The sequence below is a fragment of the Chlorocebus sabaeus genome, chromosome 22, assembly GCF_047675955.1.
Source record: "Chlorocebus sabaeus isolate Y175 chromosome 22, mChlSab1.0.hap1, whole genome shotgun sequence".
NCBI lineage: Eukaryota > Metazoa > Chordata > Mammalia > Primates > Cercopithecidae > Chlorocebus > Chlorocebus sabaeus.
In genome coordinates, this window is record NC_132925.1 from 33,147,478 (window position 1) to 33,167,900 (window position 20,423).

A 20,423-nucleotide genomic window follows, 5' to 3' on the forward strand; every position below is an offset into this window, starting at 1 on the left:
ATGAATCTGGGTGCTCCTGTATTGGGTGCATATATATTCACAATAGTTAGCTCTTCTTGAATTGTTCCTGTTACCATTATGTAATGCCGTCTTTGCCTTTTCTGATTTGTGTTAGTTTAAAATCTGTTTTGTCAGAGACTAAGATTGCAACCCCGGCTTTTTTTTTTTTCCTTCCCATTTACTTGGCAAAATTTCCTCCATTTCTTTGTTTTGAGCCTGTGTGTGTCTTTGAAGGTAAGATGGGTCTCCTGAATTACAGCACACCAATGGATCTTGACTCTTTATCCAGTTTGCCAGTCTGTGTCTTTTAATTGGGGCATTTAGCCCATTTACATTTAAGGTTAGTATTGTTGTGTGTGAATTTGAATAAATCTCTTTTCTATCTTCCACTGGTTCTGTTTCTCTGGAGAACCTTGACTTATGAAATAATCTTCTTCTTCAGAATGTTATTATCCTTGTACATGAAATATTTAAATGTGCTTCTGGACTCACCTCGAAGGATTCTGTATGGTCTCAGAGAAGGATATTCATAAATGATAATATCTGGAAAACTCCCTTTTTCAGCTACTGTGAAGTAAGTTTTATGTGGATGAACCTAAAAAAGATAAAATTTCACCAAAATATTAAAAGAAAGATTTTTGTATAAATAGGCTGATATATGCAGTATTTAGCATCCACTATTTTATAATTTGTTATTAGGCTTTACTCTAATAGAAAACTCAAAAATGGGCATCAAATAAATATCTGATGATGGATACAACTGAAACTGAAAACTAGAATACACATTTTAAGTTTTACTTTAAGACAGTCATTTCTAACTCTGTAATTTTTTTAATTGCCATTGGAAGAGCTAGAACAATGGTTCTCAATCTTTAATGTGCATCAGAATCCATTGAAGGGCTTATTAAAATACAGATTGCAAGCCCTAATCCCGAGTTTCTGACTTAATAGGTCAGGCTGGGACTCAAGAATTTGCATTTACATGTCTAACAAGGTAATTTCTAACTAGGTGATTTATATTCTAACAAGGTGATTTACATTTCTAACAAGATGATGTTGATGCAGCTAGTTTGGAGACCTTGCTTTGAGAACAACTAAGTGAGATGAATTGTCTACCCTACATATAAATCAACCTAAATTTTGTATAGAAAAGCTCATGGATTGTATGGGATTCTTGTTTCCAGACCAGGTTATATCACAATTTTTTAAATTTCACTGTGGAAAAAACTTACAAACGAATGAAACTTACTAGAAGTGAGATGTAATATTTCCAAGCCAGACACAGAGGAAATTACAGTAATTGTGCCCTGGATAAACTATTTGTGTCAGTATTTTCAAAGATAACCATATAAGTTGGATAAAATAGTATATTCATTTCTGTTATTTTTGTCTATTGGTAAGCCAAATGTATAGGAAGGGTAAATCACCAGTCAAAAAATGAAAATAAAAATAAGCTGTTATAAGGATGAGCTATTTAAAACACATATGATGCTTATAAAATTCTGTTTTCAGATGTTATTTCACATCTCCTGATTATATATAAGACAAAGAGCCTGGTTCTCAGATATAGATTGATAATCATGGTACCCAAGATAACATTGTTTCCTTTAAATTTTACACCAACCTTGTGAGCTTGGATACCACTATTATCTCCATCTTACTGATGAGTAAACTGAGACACAGAGTTTAAGTAACTTGCCTGTTGTCACACAGTCTACAATGTGTTAAGTGTAAGAGATAGGATTCAAGCCAAATGTTAGAATCAAGAAACAAATGGGACTAAGAAATAGCAGATCTCAAGGAGGTAGGGGAAATGGATTAAGACCATATCTATCTAGATTCCCATTTGTAAAGAAATATGGTGTAGAACATGTGATCAAAGAAATTGGGATGAAGATTCAGGCAAATCCTTTACCCTTCTAGGTCTTGTCTACAGTAAGGTAAAAAGTTTCTGCCTCTCATATTGGAAATTGCTGTGGGGTTGGGTTTGGGAGTTTTATTTATTTATTTATTTATTTATTTATTTATTTATTTATTGAGACACAGTCTCACTCTGTCATCCAGGCTGGAATGCAGTGGCACGATCTCTGCTGTCTGCAATCTCAGCCTCCCAGGCTCAAGCAATTCTCATGCCTCAGCCTCCCAAGTAGCTGGGATTATAGGTGTGTGCCACCACACCTGGCTAATTTTTGTATTTTTAGTAAATATGGGGTTTCACCATGTTGGCCAGGCTTGTCTTGAACTCCTGGCCTCAAGTGATCCACCCACCTCTGCCTCCCAAAGTGCTGTGATTACAGGCAGGAGCCACTACACCAAGCCAGCAGTTTTATTTTTGGCGAAGAACTGGAATTAGTAAATCATTTACTTTACACTCAACACAGAGATTCACCCTACCTTTTCCAGGTAGGGTGCCCAAACACTTTTCTCATAGGTTTTCTCATAGCCTTGCTAAAGTATTTCTCAACCATAACTGGATAACCGTTTCAGAAAAGATGAGGTAACATGGACAGTGGAGGCAAGGCCTCTGTCACTACCCAGGCTTCAACAGCTCCAGCACACATGGAGAAAAGGCCTTGTGGACATAAAATTGCTCAACATCCAGGTGGATGAGGATTAGGATTAGCTTTTTTTTTTTTGAGACAGAGTCTTGCCCTGTCACCCAGGCTGAAGTGCAATGGCACAATCTCAGCTCACCACAACCTCCACCTCCCAGGTTCAAGTGGTTCTCCTATCTCAGTCTCCTGAGTAGCTGGGATTACAGGCGTGCACCACTGTGCCTGGTTAATTTCTTGTATCTTTAGTAGAGACAGGGTTTCACCACATTGGCCGGGCTGGTCTTGATCTCCTGACCTCGTGACCCGCCCGCCTCCTCCTCCCAAAGCGCTGGGATTACAGGCGTGAGCCACCGTGCTTGGCCAGGATTAGCATTCTTGACCACACTATACCTCTGACTACTGTCCTCAAACCAAATTATTTTATAACAAAATATTAAAATGGAAATTTTAAAGCTATTACTGGCCACAGAGTAATAGATAAATAAGTGATAATTAGATGTTTCTTGGTCCCCTGCAGATGGTGTGGACCTCAGGGTCCTGAAACCTCATAGGCCCCAATTGACTTCCCTCCACAAAATCCACGACCCTCATGTTGGGCCCATGGCTATCTGCACACAGCTATTGCCACATTATCATGCACTTGTGTGTCTAGTTTTTGTTTTTCTTTTTACAAATATAGGTCTTGTCTCTTTAGATGGATTTTAAACTCTGAATTCATAGAGGTCATGAGTTCTTCTTCATTTAAATTCCCTACTATATGTTCTGTGTAGTGTTGGGTGCACGGTATTACATAATAAATTATTGCTGAACTTATTAATTAGTCTTATAACAAACTCTCTGAGGACATGGACTTTTATCATGTATACATACTGTATACAGATAGATGATCCAGAAAGAAACAACCATGATAGTATCTTTCACTCCATACATCTCAATATATCCTGTTTTCATAGTCAATCTATGTCTATGTCCTGTCTATATGTCTCACATTTTCCTCACCTTCTCCATTCCCATGGCCATGTGCCTGCTTCAGTCTTCAGATTAAGATTCTTTAAAATCTCCTTGCTCACCTCCACTTCTAATCTAAATATGAAAAACCTGCACGACTATGGGGAAGTCACCTAACCTCTATAAGCCCATTTCCTTATCTGCAAAAAGAAATAATAATATTATAATAGTGCACAGAGGTAATGATAGTGAATGAGTGTCTGTAATAACTGAATTGAAAATGCCTTGGAATAAAGACAGCTGTGCATCTCATGTGATCCCACAATACTGTGTGTGCATGGTGATGGCATCTAACAACCATATTGGCTGGTCCACAGAACAAGCAAAAAGATAGGGTTTTTTGGGTTTTTTTCCTAATTTATTGAAGGCATACCCCAATGACGCCAATTCCTTCACCACTGCTACTTCGCAGGTAGATCTGTTCCTTGGTTTTCAAATTCAGAAAGATCAGTTGGTTCCCAGCTATGTATATTGCGATACTGTTGTCCAGAAGTTGTAGGTTAGCTCGCTTTCTACAGTCATAACCAAAAGAATGTCTGAGGAAAAGTTGCTAAGGAAAAGAAGTAAAAAACAATACCATCCTAGGGACTGGAAAAGTGATGAAATAAATACATTTTTAAATCTATACTCTTAGATGAAGATATGAGGTTGAAGTAGTTGAATTTTACCCTGAAACTCATGATTTTTCTATGTATTACTAACTTTTTTTTTTAATTATGTGAGAAACAAAAAGCAGGAAAAAAATAAACAAATAAATAAATAAATCAGGTGACTACCCCATACTCTGATTTAGTTACTATTTTAATTTTCCTGGGGAAATCCTGACAGTCCATTAATTGTTTTTGCAAAAATAAATAAGGTTAAACTTATTTGGGTACCACAGACAGCAAAATTGTCACCTACATAATTATATTTTCCTCTCTCCCACTAAAACTAAATCATACTGTATAACATGGGAGAAAGTCTATATCTTGATCACCTTTGTATTCACAATGCCTGTTAAGTTTGTTGACTAACCACAGTAAAAATATTATACAGGCTTTTACCTTGATGTTGAAAGACAAGATGTTTAAAATTTTAACATGTTTGTAAAATTTTAACACACCATTTGATAACATGATTATAATAAATTCACATAAATATAACTAAAATTTAATTCAAATCAACAAATTATGAAAATTGATTAATATATAGCAAATAAATATATATGTAATTAATAGACTAATATTTCTTTTCTGAGCTTATTAGTATATGTATTGGTGTGTAGGTAAGTAGTGTGTGTGTGTATGTATATGTGTGTGTGTGTGTATGCTATAGAGTAAAATTGTACTAATTCAAAATAGAGTGGGACCTAACTCAACTAAAGAGTTTCTGCACTGCAAAATAAATCATCAACAGATTAAACAGATAACCTACAGAATGGGAGAAAATATTCCCAAACTATGCATCTGACAAAGGGCTTACATTCAAAATCTATAAGAAACTTAAAGTAATCAACAAGAAAAAAATAACCCCACTAAAAAGCAGGCAGAGGACTTCAATAGACACTTTTCAAAAGAAGACATGCAAGTGGCCAACAAACATGAAAAACGCTCAACATCACTAATCATCAGTGAGATGTAAATCAAAACCACAACGAGATACCATCTCACACCAGTCAGAATGGCTATCATTAAAAAGTAAAAAAATAAGAGATGTCGGTGAGGCTGTAGACAAAAGCAAATGCTTATATACTATTAATGAGAATGTAAATCAGTTCAGCCACTGTGGAAAGCAGTCTGGAGATTTCTCAAAGAACTAAAAATAGAACTACCATTCAACCTAGTAATCCCATTTCTGGGGATATACCCAGAGGAAAATCATTGTACCAAAAAGACACATGCACTCATATGTTTATCACAGCACTATTTATAACAGCAAAGACATGGAATCAACCCATCAGTGGTGCACTGGATAAAGAAAATGTGGCATATACACCATGAAATACTATGCAGCCATGAAAAGAATGAAGTCATGTCCTTTGCATCAGCATGGATGCAGCTGGAGGCCATTATCCTAAGCAAATTCATGCAGAAACAGAAAACCAAATATTGCATGTTCTCACTTATAAGTGGGAGCTAAATCTTGGGTACACATAGACATAAAGACAGGAACAACAGACACTAGGAATTCCAAAGGGAGGGAGGGAGGGAGGGAAGGGGCAAGGCTGAAAAACTTCCTATTGGGTACTATGTTCACTACGTGGGTGATGAGATCAACAGAAGCCCTAACCTCAATATCACACAATATATCCTTGAAACAAACCTGCATGTGTACCCTCTAAATCTAAAATAAAAATATTTTTTTTAAAAAAGAGGTATATAATCTAAGTTACATAAAAATCTTTTAAATGTATATTGTTATTATGTTTAAGTCAAAATTAATATGCCCAAAATATAAATATAATAACCAAGTTAAATGAGATCAATCTATGAAAAAAACTAGAGTTGACAAAAGAAGCATGTCCTGTAGTGTAGCTTAAGCAGATAGATTCTTTGTTCACAAGAATTTGTTGCTGAACATCAGAGTTGAAGGATCATTGGAGGAATTTGTATTTCTTGAGCCCTTGTTTAAAAAGAAATTCTGGTTTTAGAGGATTCCACTTATTCATAAGTAAATAACAATTTTCAGAGACAGAAATTATGTTAAAGTTTTAAGAAGAAAATGTAGAATGTAAAAAGAGAGATTTACATTAATGCAATTTAAATTGTGAAATATAAACAAATTATAACCAACCACAAGCAGCCTATCTCATTACCAAATAGTTAAATTGAAAGAGAGAGAGAAAGCATTTCAGGGTACTGGATCTGTACAAGAAAAAGAAATTTTATAAATTTAATAAAGACATAAATGTCTAAAATTAAATCTTGTATAGAAATGTGAATGAATATGTGATCCAAATATGTAAATGAAGCTATTCAAGCCTCATGGAGGGAAGTTTTGCCCACCATCTTTTTAACTTCCTTCAAACCACTGCTCTCACCTCCCCTTCTTCCCTTCCTTTCTCTCTTCCCTGGTGGCAATATAAAACCTCAGAAGGCTAAAAGCATGTTAGTAGCTATGAGAATAGAAATTGGTTACCATCTCTTCACTATCTTAGATGAAAATTAGGAATTGGAGAAATTATCATTTATCTAATATTATTATATTTAATTTTAGCAGGAAAACTCCCTTTTACATGCTGCTGCCCTGACAAAAGGCTCTTTCAAACCCAGAATGGGTCAGATTGTAACTTCTAAAATTCCCCCCCTCTAAATTACAACTTACTGAGGGCAATGACTGCTTCTCTCCATCTCTATTTCCCAGAATGCCTAGCACAGTCTTCAGTCTATTAGCAATTCAAGAAATGTTTGTTGAATTATTCAATTCATTAATTTGTGCATAACTAGAATCTGATCCTTTCCTTTTTTTTTTCTTTTCTTTTCTTTTCTTTTTTTTTTTGAGGTAAGGTCTCACTTTGTCACCCAGGCTGGAGTGCAGTGGCATGAACATGGCTCCCTGCAGCCTCAACTTCCCAGGCTCAAGAGATTCTCCCACCTCAGCCCCCCAAGTAGCTGGGACTACAGGTGTACACCATTACACCTGGTTAATTTTTGTATTTTTTGTAGAGACAGGGTTTTGCCATGTTGCTCAGGCTGGTCTCGAACTCCTGAGCTCAAGTGATCTGGCTGCCTCCTGAGCTCAAGTGATCTGCCTGCCAAGCCTCCCAGGGTGCTAGGATTACAGGTCTGAGCCGCTGTGCCTGGCCTGATCCTTTCCTTTTAATCCCAGGGGACAGCAACAGACCCTTAGTAGAGTTCTGAAAATCTTAAAATGTGTTTTGATGTACCTTCAGCTCCCTTTGTTTTATCTCACCTTCTCTTCTGACTTGCCTCTTCTTAAATTCCTGTCAAAGACTCAGAGCTTTCAACGTTTGTTCATGGCCATCTAGGAATTTCACTTTAAAATTGTTTAAACACTGTTAAGTTCTGTATAATCTCTTTTAAAATTATACCATGGTTTAAGTGATACTTTATAAATGGCACATTTCTTGCTATTAAAAGAAAACTTTAGCCAAATTAAATTTAACAGAGTTTAATTGAGCAAAGAACAATTCAAGAATTGGATAGCCTTCTGAGCCAGAGTAGGCCCAGGGACTCCAGTACAGCCACGTGCAGGAAGATTTACGGACTGAAAAAAGAAAGTGATGTACAGAAAACAAAAGTGAGGTACAGAAATAGCTGAATTGGTTACAGCTTGGCATCTGCCTTATTTTAACACAATTTGAACAGTTGGCCACCTTTGACCAAAACTCGGTAACTGGCTCAAGAGTAGGCTAGAGTCTAACTCCCTTTAGGTTATAGTTCACCAGGTACAAAGAAACCTGTAGGCTGAACTTAAAGTATATAAGGAGGCAGCTTTAGGCTAAACTTGATTTAACATTGCTAAAATTTAGAAGACATAAATTTAAAAACTGAAGTAGAGGGCCGGGCGCGGTGGCTCACGCCTGTAATCCCAGCACTTTGGGAGGCCAAGGCGGGCAGATCACAAGGTCAGGAGTTTGAGACCAGCCTGGCCAATATGGTGAAACCCAATCTCTACTAAAAATACAAAAATTAGCCAGGTGTGGTGGTGCATGCCTGTAGTCCCAGCAACTCAGAAGGCTGAGGCAGGAGAATTGCATGAACCCAGGAGGTGGAGGTTGCAGTGAGCAGAGATCTTGCCATTGCACTCCAGCCTGGGCGACAGAGCGAGACTCCATCTCAAAAAAAAAAAAAAAAAAAAACCGGCAAAAACTAAAGTAGAATCAATATAATATATTAATAATCTTTAAAGGGTTAATTAAAAGAGTACTTAGGGAATACATGATGGCTGACTTGTTCTTCCTAGAATTCCTCACAAGATACAGAGATTATATATGTTCATCTCCAGAGAGGAGAACTAAATCTAACGGGGGCCATCCCAGCGAGGCAGAATCCTATTCAAGGCCCAAAAAGCTCTCTAGTGAGTTATGTAAAAGTGGGGTAAGCTACTTTGTGATTTTCCTGGTGTTGAAAATGTTTAAGAAAAGGCTATAGTTTATACAGCCACCCATCCAGCATGAATAGAGAGAATTCATATATTGGAATAAAACTTGAGGTTCTTCTGATTCTGCTGTTTAGAATCTAGGCATGTTTGTCTAATACAGACCCTCCCATCCTGGAGCAGTGAGAAGGCAGGGCACTGCCAAACCATCTCGGAGTTTTTTCAGAGTACATATGCCCAAGCCCCTCTCCACATAGAACTAGCACAGTAGGTCCAGGAAGGCATCAGAGCATTGGGTACTTTAGGAAAACCTTCCAGGGGACTCTAATACACCACCCCACCCCATTCAGGGAAGGAAGGCTAAAATAAAGCAAACAGCATAACTTTTGACAGAAACTTGTCCAAAGATAAGGAAAAAAAAAAAAAAGGCCATGAAGAGAGAAAATTCCAGGTTACAAGATGATTCAGCGTTAATTAGTTTAGTTACACCAGGGATTTAATAACATGTTCTATTTTTATGTTTTATTTAAAAAGCAAAACTGAGTCAGTGAGTACACCACTCTGTCTCTGTAAATATTCCTTATGTAAGAGGCCAGTTGGTGGTTTAGGCCATGTGGTGATAACTACTAACTATCCAAAAGGCAAGCATAGTAAATTGCCAGCTAAGGACCTCAGTGGAAGCTGTCTTCTAACTACCTGCATTGCAAACCTAACATCATAATGTGATGACAAACACTAAATCCTCTTGTCAATCATCCCTGCTTCTACATATCTTCAAAGACTCTTATTTTCCAGACCAATTAAAACTTGCTATTTTGTGCCCTATTTCCTAAGAATTGTCTTCTCTGATAGCTCATCTGATATATAATGTGAAAGTACTAATACCCTACAACGGACAGACGCATAAGTGTTTCAAAAAGGGAAATTGATTAATTAACTTGACAGGCATTGGCAAAAGTAAATGGGAATAAGAAGCCTTCTGGTTTCCTTCACTCAGGTCTCATGAACTGCAGCCTTTCCACTTGTGCAAAGGACAGCCAGAAAAACATCATTTCTCTTTATGGTTATTTGGCATCAAACAAAAGCTTAGTTTAAATTAAGATCATGCATTTCTATCAAATCTCTAAGAACTCAAGTTTCTTAGAATTACCTAAGATGGGTTGGCACCCTTTTTTTGTAAAGGGCAGGTAGTAAATAGTTTCGGCCTTGTAAGCCAGATGGTCTCTGTCACAACTACTTATCTCTGTCTTTGTTGTGTGATGGCAGCCATAATAAACAAAATGCAAGCAAATGGATGTGGCTGTGTTGCAATAAAACTTGATTTACTAAAACAGGTGGGAGGGTACATTTGGGCTCCCCGGGCTATAGTTTGCTGACCTCTGACCTAAGAAATGAAAATACCAAAATTATACATATTTAGCCAGGGTGGATACACGAGTGTGAGAAGATCCAGTGGTATGTCTGAATCCAGAGTCACAAAAGGCATCGAAGCAAGCTCCATATAATCATAGAAGAAGCTCTCTGATATTTTCTTCTTAACTTCCTCCTCTGCCTCTTCCACAGCTGGGGCAGGGGTTTGCTGAGATACTAAAAAAATAAAATAATTTAAGAAGAATGATATGGTTTGGCTGTGTCCCCACCCAAATCTCATCTTGAATTGTAGTTCCCATAATCTCCACATGTCGTGGGAGAGACCTGGTAGGAGGTAATTGAATCACAGGGGCTATTACTTCCATGCTGTTCTCATGATGGTGAATGAGTTCTTACAAGATCTGATGGTTTTATAAGGGACATTTCCCTCCTTCGCTCTGCACTTCTCCTTGCTGCCATCATGTGAAGGACATGTTTGCTGCCCTTTCTGCCACAATTGTAAGTTTCCTGAGGCCTCCCCAGCCATGCAGAACTGTGAGTCAAGTAAACCTCTTTCCTTTATAAATTACCCAGTCTCAGGTATGTCTTTATTAGCAGCGTGAGAACGGATTAATACAAAGAGTATCTGGTGAATCCAAAATTGTATTTCGCAGAGACAGGAGGTATGTACACAGCCTGCAATACTCTAGCATTACCTACTACTACTGGCCTGAAGATAGGACACAGTCATCAGTGAGCAAGGAAGGAAGAGCCATCAGGTCCACGTGCATCAGGAGTAAATGCTGAGTTCTGGTCTGTCATGGTGCAACAGTCTCTAAGGGGAACTCCCAATTACTTCCAAGGGAGAGTTGAACTCCCAATAATCTGCAGTGGAACAGTTTTTATACCTTCTTAAAACCCAGAAGAATGAGTATCAGAGTACTGTATGTGATCCTCAGAAATAAAAACCACAAGTCTAGGGCTGCTAAAGTACCCTACCAAAATATGTACAATACTTGCCCTTTTATCATTCCCACACATACACACATCCTGCAGATTTTTCTTTCTATGGATTTATAACTGTTCCATTAGTCTGTGCTTTGTCTTTAAAATAGTGACAATTACTGACAGAAAACTAATAATACCTACCTCTAGTGCTTTGCAAATCATCATACTGAAATGAACTCAAACTTCCTTCCAAACGTTCCTCATCTGAGTCTTCTTCTAAATATGATTCTTCCCCTTCAGTAAATGTTTCATCTGTGGCATCTTCTAAAAACGTGTCATCTTCTTGAACAGGAGCTATTAAAATTTGTTTTAATAACTTCTAAATTTTGATTAAACATTTTCTTACATCTAAAGTAGCTAAAACTTCCAATTTGCTTGTGCTATAGATGTAATAAATTCTAATATATACTCAAAAATTTCTAGAAGAATCATTTTATTTGGTCAGTCTTGTAACTTTACAAAATAAAAAAGGCTTTTCTGTTTTTTAATCTCCATTTTCACTTCATTTCCAGTCTATTTCCTATCACTAAATACTTACAATAAAAAGATAAAGAAAAAAAAGAGGTTAGTATGCTGCTATCATAATTTCAACTAAATTCAATTTTACCAACTTTTATAGGGAACCTGTTAAGTTAAAGACAAATAAGGCTTATTGTCTTTCTCTGAGTATGATGATTTCTCTTGGAAGTGATATCACAGGAATAAGTTGGAATATTGGCTTTAGGACAAGCTGGGAATGAGAACTGGGATAGGAGTAAAATGGCCCCAGGTATAAGCCAACATTCAGATCAAGTCCAAACATGGGGATGGTTAAAATATACAATGCCAAGTAGGATGGGTATACTTTCATATAGGGCTAGGTGAATTTTCAGAAGAATAAGGAAGAAAAGGCAAATGTACTACTAAGTACCAGAGCTACATAGTAGATCTGAGATGAGGCTAAAGATTAGGAACAAAGCCCAACACTAATATGAATAAGATCAAAAAGCTGAGCCAACACAATTAGTTGCAGAACAGGACAGAGTTCCTTAGGATTCATATATTTGGATGACAAGAAAGTAATACTGGGTGCCTAAATCAGCCAAACAGATTCCCCAAGTGAGGGCCCTGGAGAACTATTCTCTAATAATACTTTAGCTCTTTCTTGTGACTGTAGCAACCAAAGACTATTTCCTCATTTCAAGATTATGGCACTACAAGCGTAACACTCCTAACTGCTGGGTTCCCCGGGAAAGGAGTTAGAACTGGTAGATAAGGTGATCACTGATTAACGAATTGAGAGTGAATACAGATGAAGGAGAAGAGGTAACAAAAAATAATGGGTATTCTGAGACTGGAGAAGGATTGTGCCTCTGAGGGAAAACTAGAGTTTGGGGAAAAAAACTAATTGGGCAGGAAGTAGGCACATTAAACCAAGATGGTGAATCAGCACACTTAGGCAACTTTGTGAGGGCTGGATATTTCTATAATTTTTATAATCCTGAAATAGATGGGTGGAAGACTTATGGTTTGAAGAATAAATCAGTATTTGCCTTTCTATTCTTGGAAATAATCTAAAATCAACATTGAGAATAAATGCCAAAAACACAAACTCCATTTTTTTTGTAGAACTAGAAGCAGTTAAAATTCAAAATCACGAATGGATGGCAGGGCTGCTGGCAAAATTAGTGGAGACTGAACAAGGATAGGTGCTGGAGGAAGCAAAGGAAAGTGACCAAGGAGAAAGGAATGCCATAACCGTAGATATCAAAAAGAATCTGCTGGGATTTTTGCTGTATGACTCACAATTTTATATGTGAGTTTCTTCACTTTTTTGTTTGTTTGTTTCCTCCAGCCAATGTATGTAGCAAGCTTTGGGGCCTCTCCTCTGCAGCTATCACAGAGATACTGCTTCCTGCAAACAGTTTGCCTCTATGATTCCTTATTTATCTCTACCTTTTCCATGAGATTGAGAACACTGTAAGAAAGCCTAAAAATGCTATGGTTGCATATACAGAAAAATCCGTAAGAGCTACTTTATAAAAAAATTTATAAGAATTAAATTATAATTTATTATAATTTTTAAAAGAGTTCAGCATGGTTATTGCATACAACAACAATATACAAATATTGATAGTAGGCATGTATACTTTGGCTATTATGAAGTAACTAGTACCAAGCTGCTCTCTTACTATGATTGTGGAATTACTTCGTTTTTCCTTGATTCTGTCTATTTTTGCTTTGTGTATTGTGATGTTGTTACTAGGTGAATACATATTTATGATTATTATGTTTTCTTAACTGATCTTTTTATCTTTATGAATAAATTGATCCTCTTACCCTATGTCACTGGTAGTACTCTTTGCCTTGAAGTCTATTTTATCTGGTATTAATATAGTCACTCCACCCAGATTATGCTTACTTTTTGCATGATATATCTGTTTCCATCCATTTACTTGCAACCTATTTGTATCATTATACCTAACATGTGTCTTCTATGAGCATCATATAGTTGGTTCTTGTTTTTATTAGCCATGCTGATAATCTCTGCCTTTTTATACTAATGTTCAGCTAACTAATGACGTAGTTATTGATATGGTTAGATTTTAATAACATATGCTTGTGAAATTAACAAATAATATTTGATAATTTATTTTGTTTTTCTCCTCCTACCTATCATTTTTCCCTCTTTTTCTCTTTCCATGTTTTCTTTTAGATAATTTACTCTTTAGAATTCTATTTAAATTTCCATTGGCTTTTTAGCAGTTCTGTGTTTTATTAGTGGTTGCTTCAGAGATTATACACAACAACTTTTCACAGTCTACTTAGAGTTACTATTTATTTTAGTAATACGTATCTTTCAGCAATTGATAGAACTAGTCAAAAACTTAGTATAGATGATCTGAACATCGCTATCAACCATCCTGACCTGACATTTATAAAACACTTACACCTACCAATACAGGATGTACATTCAAGTACACATGGGTCATTTACCAAGACAGATCACTTGCTGAGACATAAGACCAGTTTTAATACATTTAAATGGATTGCGATTATATAGAATAGACATGTTCTCTGAAAACAACAGATGTAAGTTAGAAACCAATAATGATAAAATACCTTGGAAAAAAGTTCCATATTTGGAAATTAAATTACACAATAAAAATAATTCATGGGTCAAGGGGAAATCAACAAAGAAATCAGAAAATTTTTCAAATTAAATTATTATTAAAATACAATATATTAAAATTGAGATATAGCTAAAGCAGTCCTTGGAAGGAAATTTATAGCTTTCAATACATATGTAAGAAAAGAACAAAAGTCAAAAAAAAAAAATCAATGACCTAAATTTCCACCTCAAGAAGTTAGAAAAATAAATGGAAAAAAAAAAATCCAAAGTAAATGAGCAAAGCCAAAATCTTAGTCTTTGAAAAGATCAACAATATTGGTAAGTTCCTAGCTAGCCCAATGAAGAAATAAAAGAGAAACAACATAAATCTCCAACATCAAGAATGAAAACAGATCCTACAAAGTTATGTCAACAAATCTGACAATTTAGAAGAGAAGTGAGCAAATTCCACGAAAGATACAAACTTGTAAAACTTAGTAAAGAAGAAATAGAGGGCCCTCTATTTAAAAAATTGAATTAACGGTTTAAATTTACCCACTCATCAAGAAAATTCCAGGTCTAGACAGTTTTACTGGTAAATTCTACCAAGCATTTAAGGAAGAAATAATGCCAATTCTACACAATAAATTTTTGAAAATAGAAAAGAACAAAATACTTCCCAAAACTATTAAATAAGCTCTGCAATAATTTAATCCTTTGATAAGAATCAGAAATCAATGCCTTAGTAACTAACAATCCTTCACCATTGTGAGAAATGATGGACGGTTTAGCTGGTACACTCAGCCTAAATTTCTTACTAGAACTCAGAGATAGCAGAAACTTCTTGTTAAGTATGGAAAAAAGTCTATCCAACTTCTCTGCTTGGATGTGATAGAAGGACTTTTATTCATTCTCTTGAGAGTCCCAAAGAGCAAAAACTTGCCCTGATGTTTTAGCAAGCCTGAGAGCAAAGCAAGGTTTCCACGGTTGTGGGGAATGCAGCTATCAGGTATTCAGAGGTGACAACGTGCCAGCAGCCCTCGCTGGCTCGTGGAGCCTCCTCCGCCTCGGAGTCCACTCTGGCCTCGCTTGAGGAGCCCTTCAGTCCACCGCTGCACTGTGAGAGCCCCTCTCTGGGCTGACCGAGGCAGGAGCCGGCTCCCTCTGCTTGCAGGGAAGTGTGGAGGGGGAGGTGCGGGCAGGAACCCGGGCTGCTTGTGCTGCACTGGTGGGCCAGCGCGAGTTCCAGGTGGGAATGGGCTTGGTGGGCCCTGCACTCAGAGGGGCCGGCTGGCGCCCCCAGCCCCAGGCAGTGAGGGCCTTAGCACCTGGGCCAGCAGCTGCAGAGGGTGCGCCGGGTCCCTCGGCACTGCCGGCCCGCACATGCCAGCCTCGCTCAAATTCTCGCTGGGCCTCAGCCACCTCCCGGCGGGGCAGGGCTCAGGACCAGCAGCCCACCATGCCCAAGCCCCTCCCACAGAGGTCTCCCACAGGGCCTGAACCTCCCCTGGGGGCGCTGCCCGCTGCTCTGCAGCGCCTGGTCCCATAGACTGCCCAAGGGCTGAGTAGTGCAGGCGCTGCGTGGGATTGGCGGGCAGCTCCGCCTCCACCAGGGGCGGGATCCACTAGGCGAAGTCAGCTGGGCTCCTGAGTCTGATGGGGACGTGGAGAAATTTTATGTCTACCTAGAGGATTATAAATGCACCAATCAGCACTGAGTCTAGCTAGAAAATTGTAAATGTACCAATCAGCACTCTGTGTCTAGCTAAAGGTTTGCAAACGCACCAATCAGTGCTCTGTGTCTCCTAATCTAGTGGCAACTTGGAGAACTTTTGTGTCTAGCTAAAAGATTGTAAATGCACCAATCAGCACACACCAATCAGCACTCTGTCAAAACGGACCAATCAGCTCTCTGTAAAATGGACCAATCAGCAGGATGTGGGTGGGGTCAGATAAGGGAAAAAAAGCAGACTGTTCAGCCAGCAGCGGCAAGCCCCTGGGGTCCCCTTCTAGGCTGTGGAAGCTTTGTTCTTTCGTTCTTTGCAAGAAATCTTGCTGCTGCTCACTCTTTGGGTCCGCACTACGTTTATGAGCTGTGACAATCACTGGGAAGTTCTGCAGCTTCACTCCTGAAGCCAGCAAGACCACGAACCCAACAGGAGGAATGAACAACTCCAGATGCGCTGCCTTTAAGGGCTGTAACACCGCAAAGGTCTGCAGCTTCACTCCTGAAGTCAGCGAGACCATGAACCCACCAGAAAGAAGAAACTCTGGACACATCTGAACATCTGAAGGAACAAACTCCGGATACACCATCTTTAAGAACTGTAACACTCACCGCGAGGGTCCACGGCTTCATTTTTCAAGTCAGCCAGACCAAGAACCCACCAATTGTGGACACGGTATGAGGCTGAACCAGGAGAGAGAGACCTCTTCACGAAGCAACAAGGTACAGGATGTTCAGAATGCCAGAAAATTATTTCACATTATCATTTGGGATTCTAAGACCTATGATATGTAAACTAATTAATAAGCTGAGCACTGGGCCAGGTCACACTTGAAAAGCTCTGCCCCTAAGAGAGTCTGACATAAGGAAGGGAGGTCCTGAAGGCAGTGCTAGACAAAGGGTCATTATCATTAAATCCATCAAGGGAAAGTTGTGAGTAGCATCCAGGAAAACACTGCCAAGGACTGGAAACCAAACAACAGACAATCCTGTGTCAGAAATGTGGGGAATACAGAAAAAGGAAAAACAAGGGGGGAACAAACTAAAGTTTCTGAGGTAAGTGATATAATCATACTTTTTGGAAAGAACTCTAGTGGTGGTGTGGAGGGAGATCTGGACAGGAAGACTGAGGTAGAAATCCGTGTTGCAAGAGTCCAAACCACAGAAGATAAATGCCTAAAATAAAATATATTGTGGAGAAACTGGATTTACAAGACGTGTCTGCGATAGATTAAAAGAATTTAATGCAGATTTTGCATGTGTATTGATTTTCCCAGGACCTGATTTTATCTAGGTGAATAGTCAAAATTAAATTTCTAAAATCATATTTAGAATTAGAACCTTAAAAAGTCAAGATTGCACTAAGATACCTAACAGTGTGATAGTCAGAAAGAACCAGCCATCTTTCAAAAAATCCTACTTATAAAATTTCTCCTTTTTTCCTCCATTGCAGTTTATGAAGTCCTTCCACATGTTATCCAATTTAATTCCCAAGTGACATATAATTGTTTTAATGGGTGAGAAAACGGAGGCTCAAAAAGATGTGGTAATTTTTCCAAGGTCAAGCATCTCTAAATGGTAGATATAGGACTCAAAACCAAAGTCCAGGTCTCTTTCCACTACATTGTATGAAAAAAGTCCATATAAGACTTAGTAGCTCTCACAGGAGAACTCTAGACGAGACGTGTGTATAGGTTATTATCGACCTGTGTGCCAGGAGCTGTGATAAACAGGTAAAACACAGACTGCTTTTAAGGAACTTTGAGCTTTTGTAAGGGAGTTGAACAAGTAAACCATTTCTGTTCTATAAACCCAGATATGCACTATTTATATTTTGCCCATTTTTTTGACTTTTAGAAATTATTTTTATTTTTGTTGAAGTACATGCCCATAACTTAAAAAGTCAAGTAATGCTAAAAGACTTGTCTTTTGAAATACTCAACTTTTCGCTGCTTAACAGCCTTCTCTCTCCAGAAGAATCGCTTTTAGCATTTTTTTTTTTTTTTTTTTTTTTTTTTTTTTTTTTTTTTTTTTTTTGAGACGGGAGTCTCGCTCTGTCGCCCAGGCTGGAGTGCAGGGGCGCGATCTCGGCTCACTGCAAGCTCCGCTTCCTGGGTTCACGCCATTCTCCTGTCTCAGCCTCCCGAGTAGCTGGGACTATAGGTGCCCGCCACCGCTCCCGGCCCACTTTTAGCTTTTAATCTTTTTTCTTCTGATATTTACCTCCATATATCTAAATAATATGGATATACTGCTCTCTCTAGCCACTTTTAGACAGTGTTTATTATGGGAAGATGAAGAATGTTAAATCTCTACCACCACTTGCTATCTCTCCGCCCTTGCAATATAATTAAAGTGCAACAAAACATAGTGAAGTCTATGCTTACTGTTTTTAGTATATTGCCTTAATAACACTCATTCCTGAGTTAAGAATGTATTATTTTATTTCCTTCTTGAACAACTCACTTTTCTAAAACTAATATCTCACTTTTTTTCACTTTTTAACTTTCTGGAATCTCCTGATAAATCTTCCCACATCTTGCCATAGTTCTATAAATTCACTCAATTCAATTTTCTACATGCATCTATCAGATAATCTAGTTAACATTTTTAACTTCTGGGAGGTGAAAATTCTCCTTTCCTTGCTTCAGTATAATTGTTCTCTGCATGGCTGCCCAGGTGTCATCCTAGGTATTAACTTTGCCTTATTTCTATTTTGAATCTCCTATTTCCTGTACCATAAGTAGTCTTTTTTCTTTGCTAACTCCATGATTTTTATGGATCCCACCTTCCTACAGCTTTCTGGGAACAGGGAGTATAAAAGATCTGTTTTGGCCTAGTACGGTAGCTTACGCCTGTAATCCCAGCACTTTGGCAGGGGATCACCTGAGGTCAGGAGTTTGAGACCAGCCTGACCAATATGATGAAACCCCATCACTACTAAAAATATAAAAATTAGCCGGGTGTGGTGGCGGGCGCCTATAATCCTAGCTACTCAGGAGGCTGAGGCAGGAGAATCACTTGAACCCAGGAGGCGGAGGTTACAGTAAGCCAAGATTGTTCCATTGCACTCCAGCCTAGGCAACAACAATGAAACTCCATCTCAAAAAAAAAAAAAAGAGATCTATTTTATAACATCCTGCTCTTTCTATTCTACTATAAAAATTGATTATTTAAATGTTTACCTAAATTTAATACTTTTAAAAGTATACATATTATCTTTACTTACATCTTGATTCCGATTTAGAAGACCTCAGAGACTTCTTCCCATCACTCTTTGATGTAACTGATTTCTCCCCATCAGTATCCTGATCATCTGGTTCCTTCATTTCCTCTGTAAGTACAAAATTGGGATGAGATATGGATAATGCTGTAAAATAGAAACTAACAGATTTCCCCCTAACAAATTTCATAAGCACCAAACACCATGTGTGTCAATAATCCTTTGTTTGCACAGGATTCAGGATGACCCACCAGCAGGAGTGTGCAACTACCATCAGAGACCTCTGACCTCTGCAAGACAGCTAATTATAATCACAGATTCTCTTTCTCTGGGTGAACTGTCATTGTGGTGCACTTTGGTTTTCCAGAGGTCCACAGTGAAACACACTACCAAAGTTCATCTTTTCCCCAAATGCTTCACCACTAAAATTAACCTGCCATCCTACCTTTGGTCCATCCCTCCCTCTTTCTCTATTTTCAAATTCTCTTGGAGTTACTAATCAACTTCAGTTTTTAAAATATTTTTCGAGCATACCTGCAGCGTACCAAGTCTTATGTTGGGTGCTAAATTACAAAACTGGAGAAGAGAAATATGGGCCCTAACTTTATGGAGCTTGTTTAGAAAGATAGATATTAAACAAGCAATTAAAATAATGAGTGCTACTAAAAGGAAAATAGAATGTACTGTGGGCATGTATAACAAGAATCCTAAAACATGATGGGGGGTTAGAGAAGAGGTGTTTGAGACATGGATGACAGTCAGGAGTTGGCCAAGCATAGAATGTGAAAGATATGTTAGGCACATCAAAGAGGGCTGCATCTTTAAAGGGCTGCAAGCAGTCTATTGGCTAGAGTGGGAGAGTAAAACGGATACTGAAGAGGAGGTGGGTGCCATATCATAAAGTTGTCTCTAGGCTTTGCTAAGAAGTTTATACCTTATTTCCTTGACAACTGAAAACCATTAAAGGGTTTTAAAAAGGGGAGTGACACAACAGGTTTTCTCTGCCCTCTGTCTATATTGCAGCTTTTCATATATTTGAAAACACCTTCCTTATAAGTCTTCACTTCTCTATACTAAACACCCCATGTTTCCTCAACATTCTTCTATGATATGCCTGGCAAGCAGAACGGAACACCAGTTCTATTTGGATCAGATTTATAGTTAGATTAGGGTCTGAATCCCAGTACTGACATATAACTAGCTAACTAAACTTTACATGAATTCTCCAACTGTAATGGGAATGAAGACAAAACTTTTTACAAGCCTGCTATGAGGGCTATTTAAACTGCCACACTGTGATATCTTCCTGGTCTCTGAAGATAGACTGGTATGCCTACAGCAGATATGGTACACTACATGATCAAAGGACAAAGGAGAGTGTAGTATGATGACTGTCTCCCTTCAAATGGGCACCAGGGT

General features: G+C 38.1%; 1 protein-coding gene across 9 annotated transcripts in view; it reads right to left on the reverse strand.

Annotated features, from left to right (window-relative positions):
- Window positions 1-20,423, reverse strand: part of CFAP44 (cilia and flagella associated protein 44) — a 140,101-nt gene that overhangs the window by 113,022 nt on the left and 6,656 nt on the right. For 7 of the 9 annotated variants that reach the window (XR_005242008.2, XM_007985799.3, XM_007985797.3 and 4 more), the window contains exons 2-6: window positions 19,011-19,115; window positions 11,106-11,258; window positions 10,040-10,193; window positions 3,937-4,099; window positions 493-595 (exon numbers count right to left, since the gene is read on the reverse strand). Coding sequence is in view for 7 of the 9 variants with exons in the window: in XM_007985799.3 (XP_007983990.2) it covers window positions 493-595; window positions 3,937-4,099; window positions 10,040-10,193; window positions 11,106-11,258; window positions 19,011-19,110 (673 nt within the window). In the remaining 2 variants the exon portion in view is untranslated. Of the gene's footprint in view, window positions 1-492; window positions 596-3,936; window positions 4,100-10,039; window positions 10,194-10,672; window positions 10,842-11,105; window positions 11,259-19,010; window positions 19,116-20,423 lie in introns of those variants that run through there. The other 2 variants (XM_007985795.3, XM_073009722.1) reach the window with 2 other exon arrangements.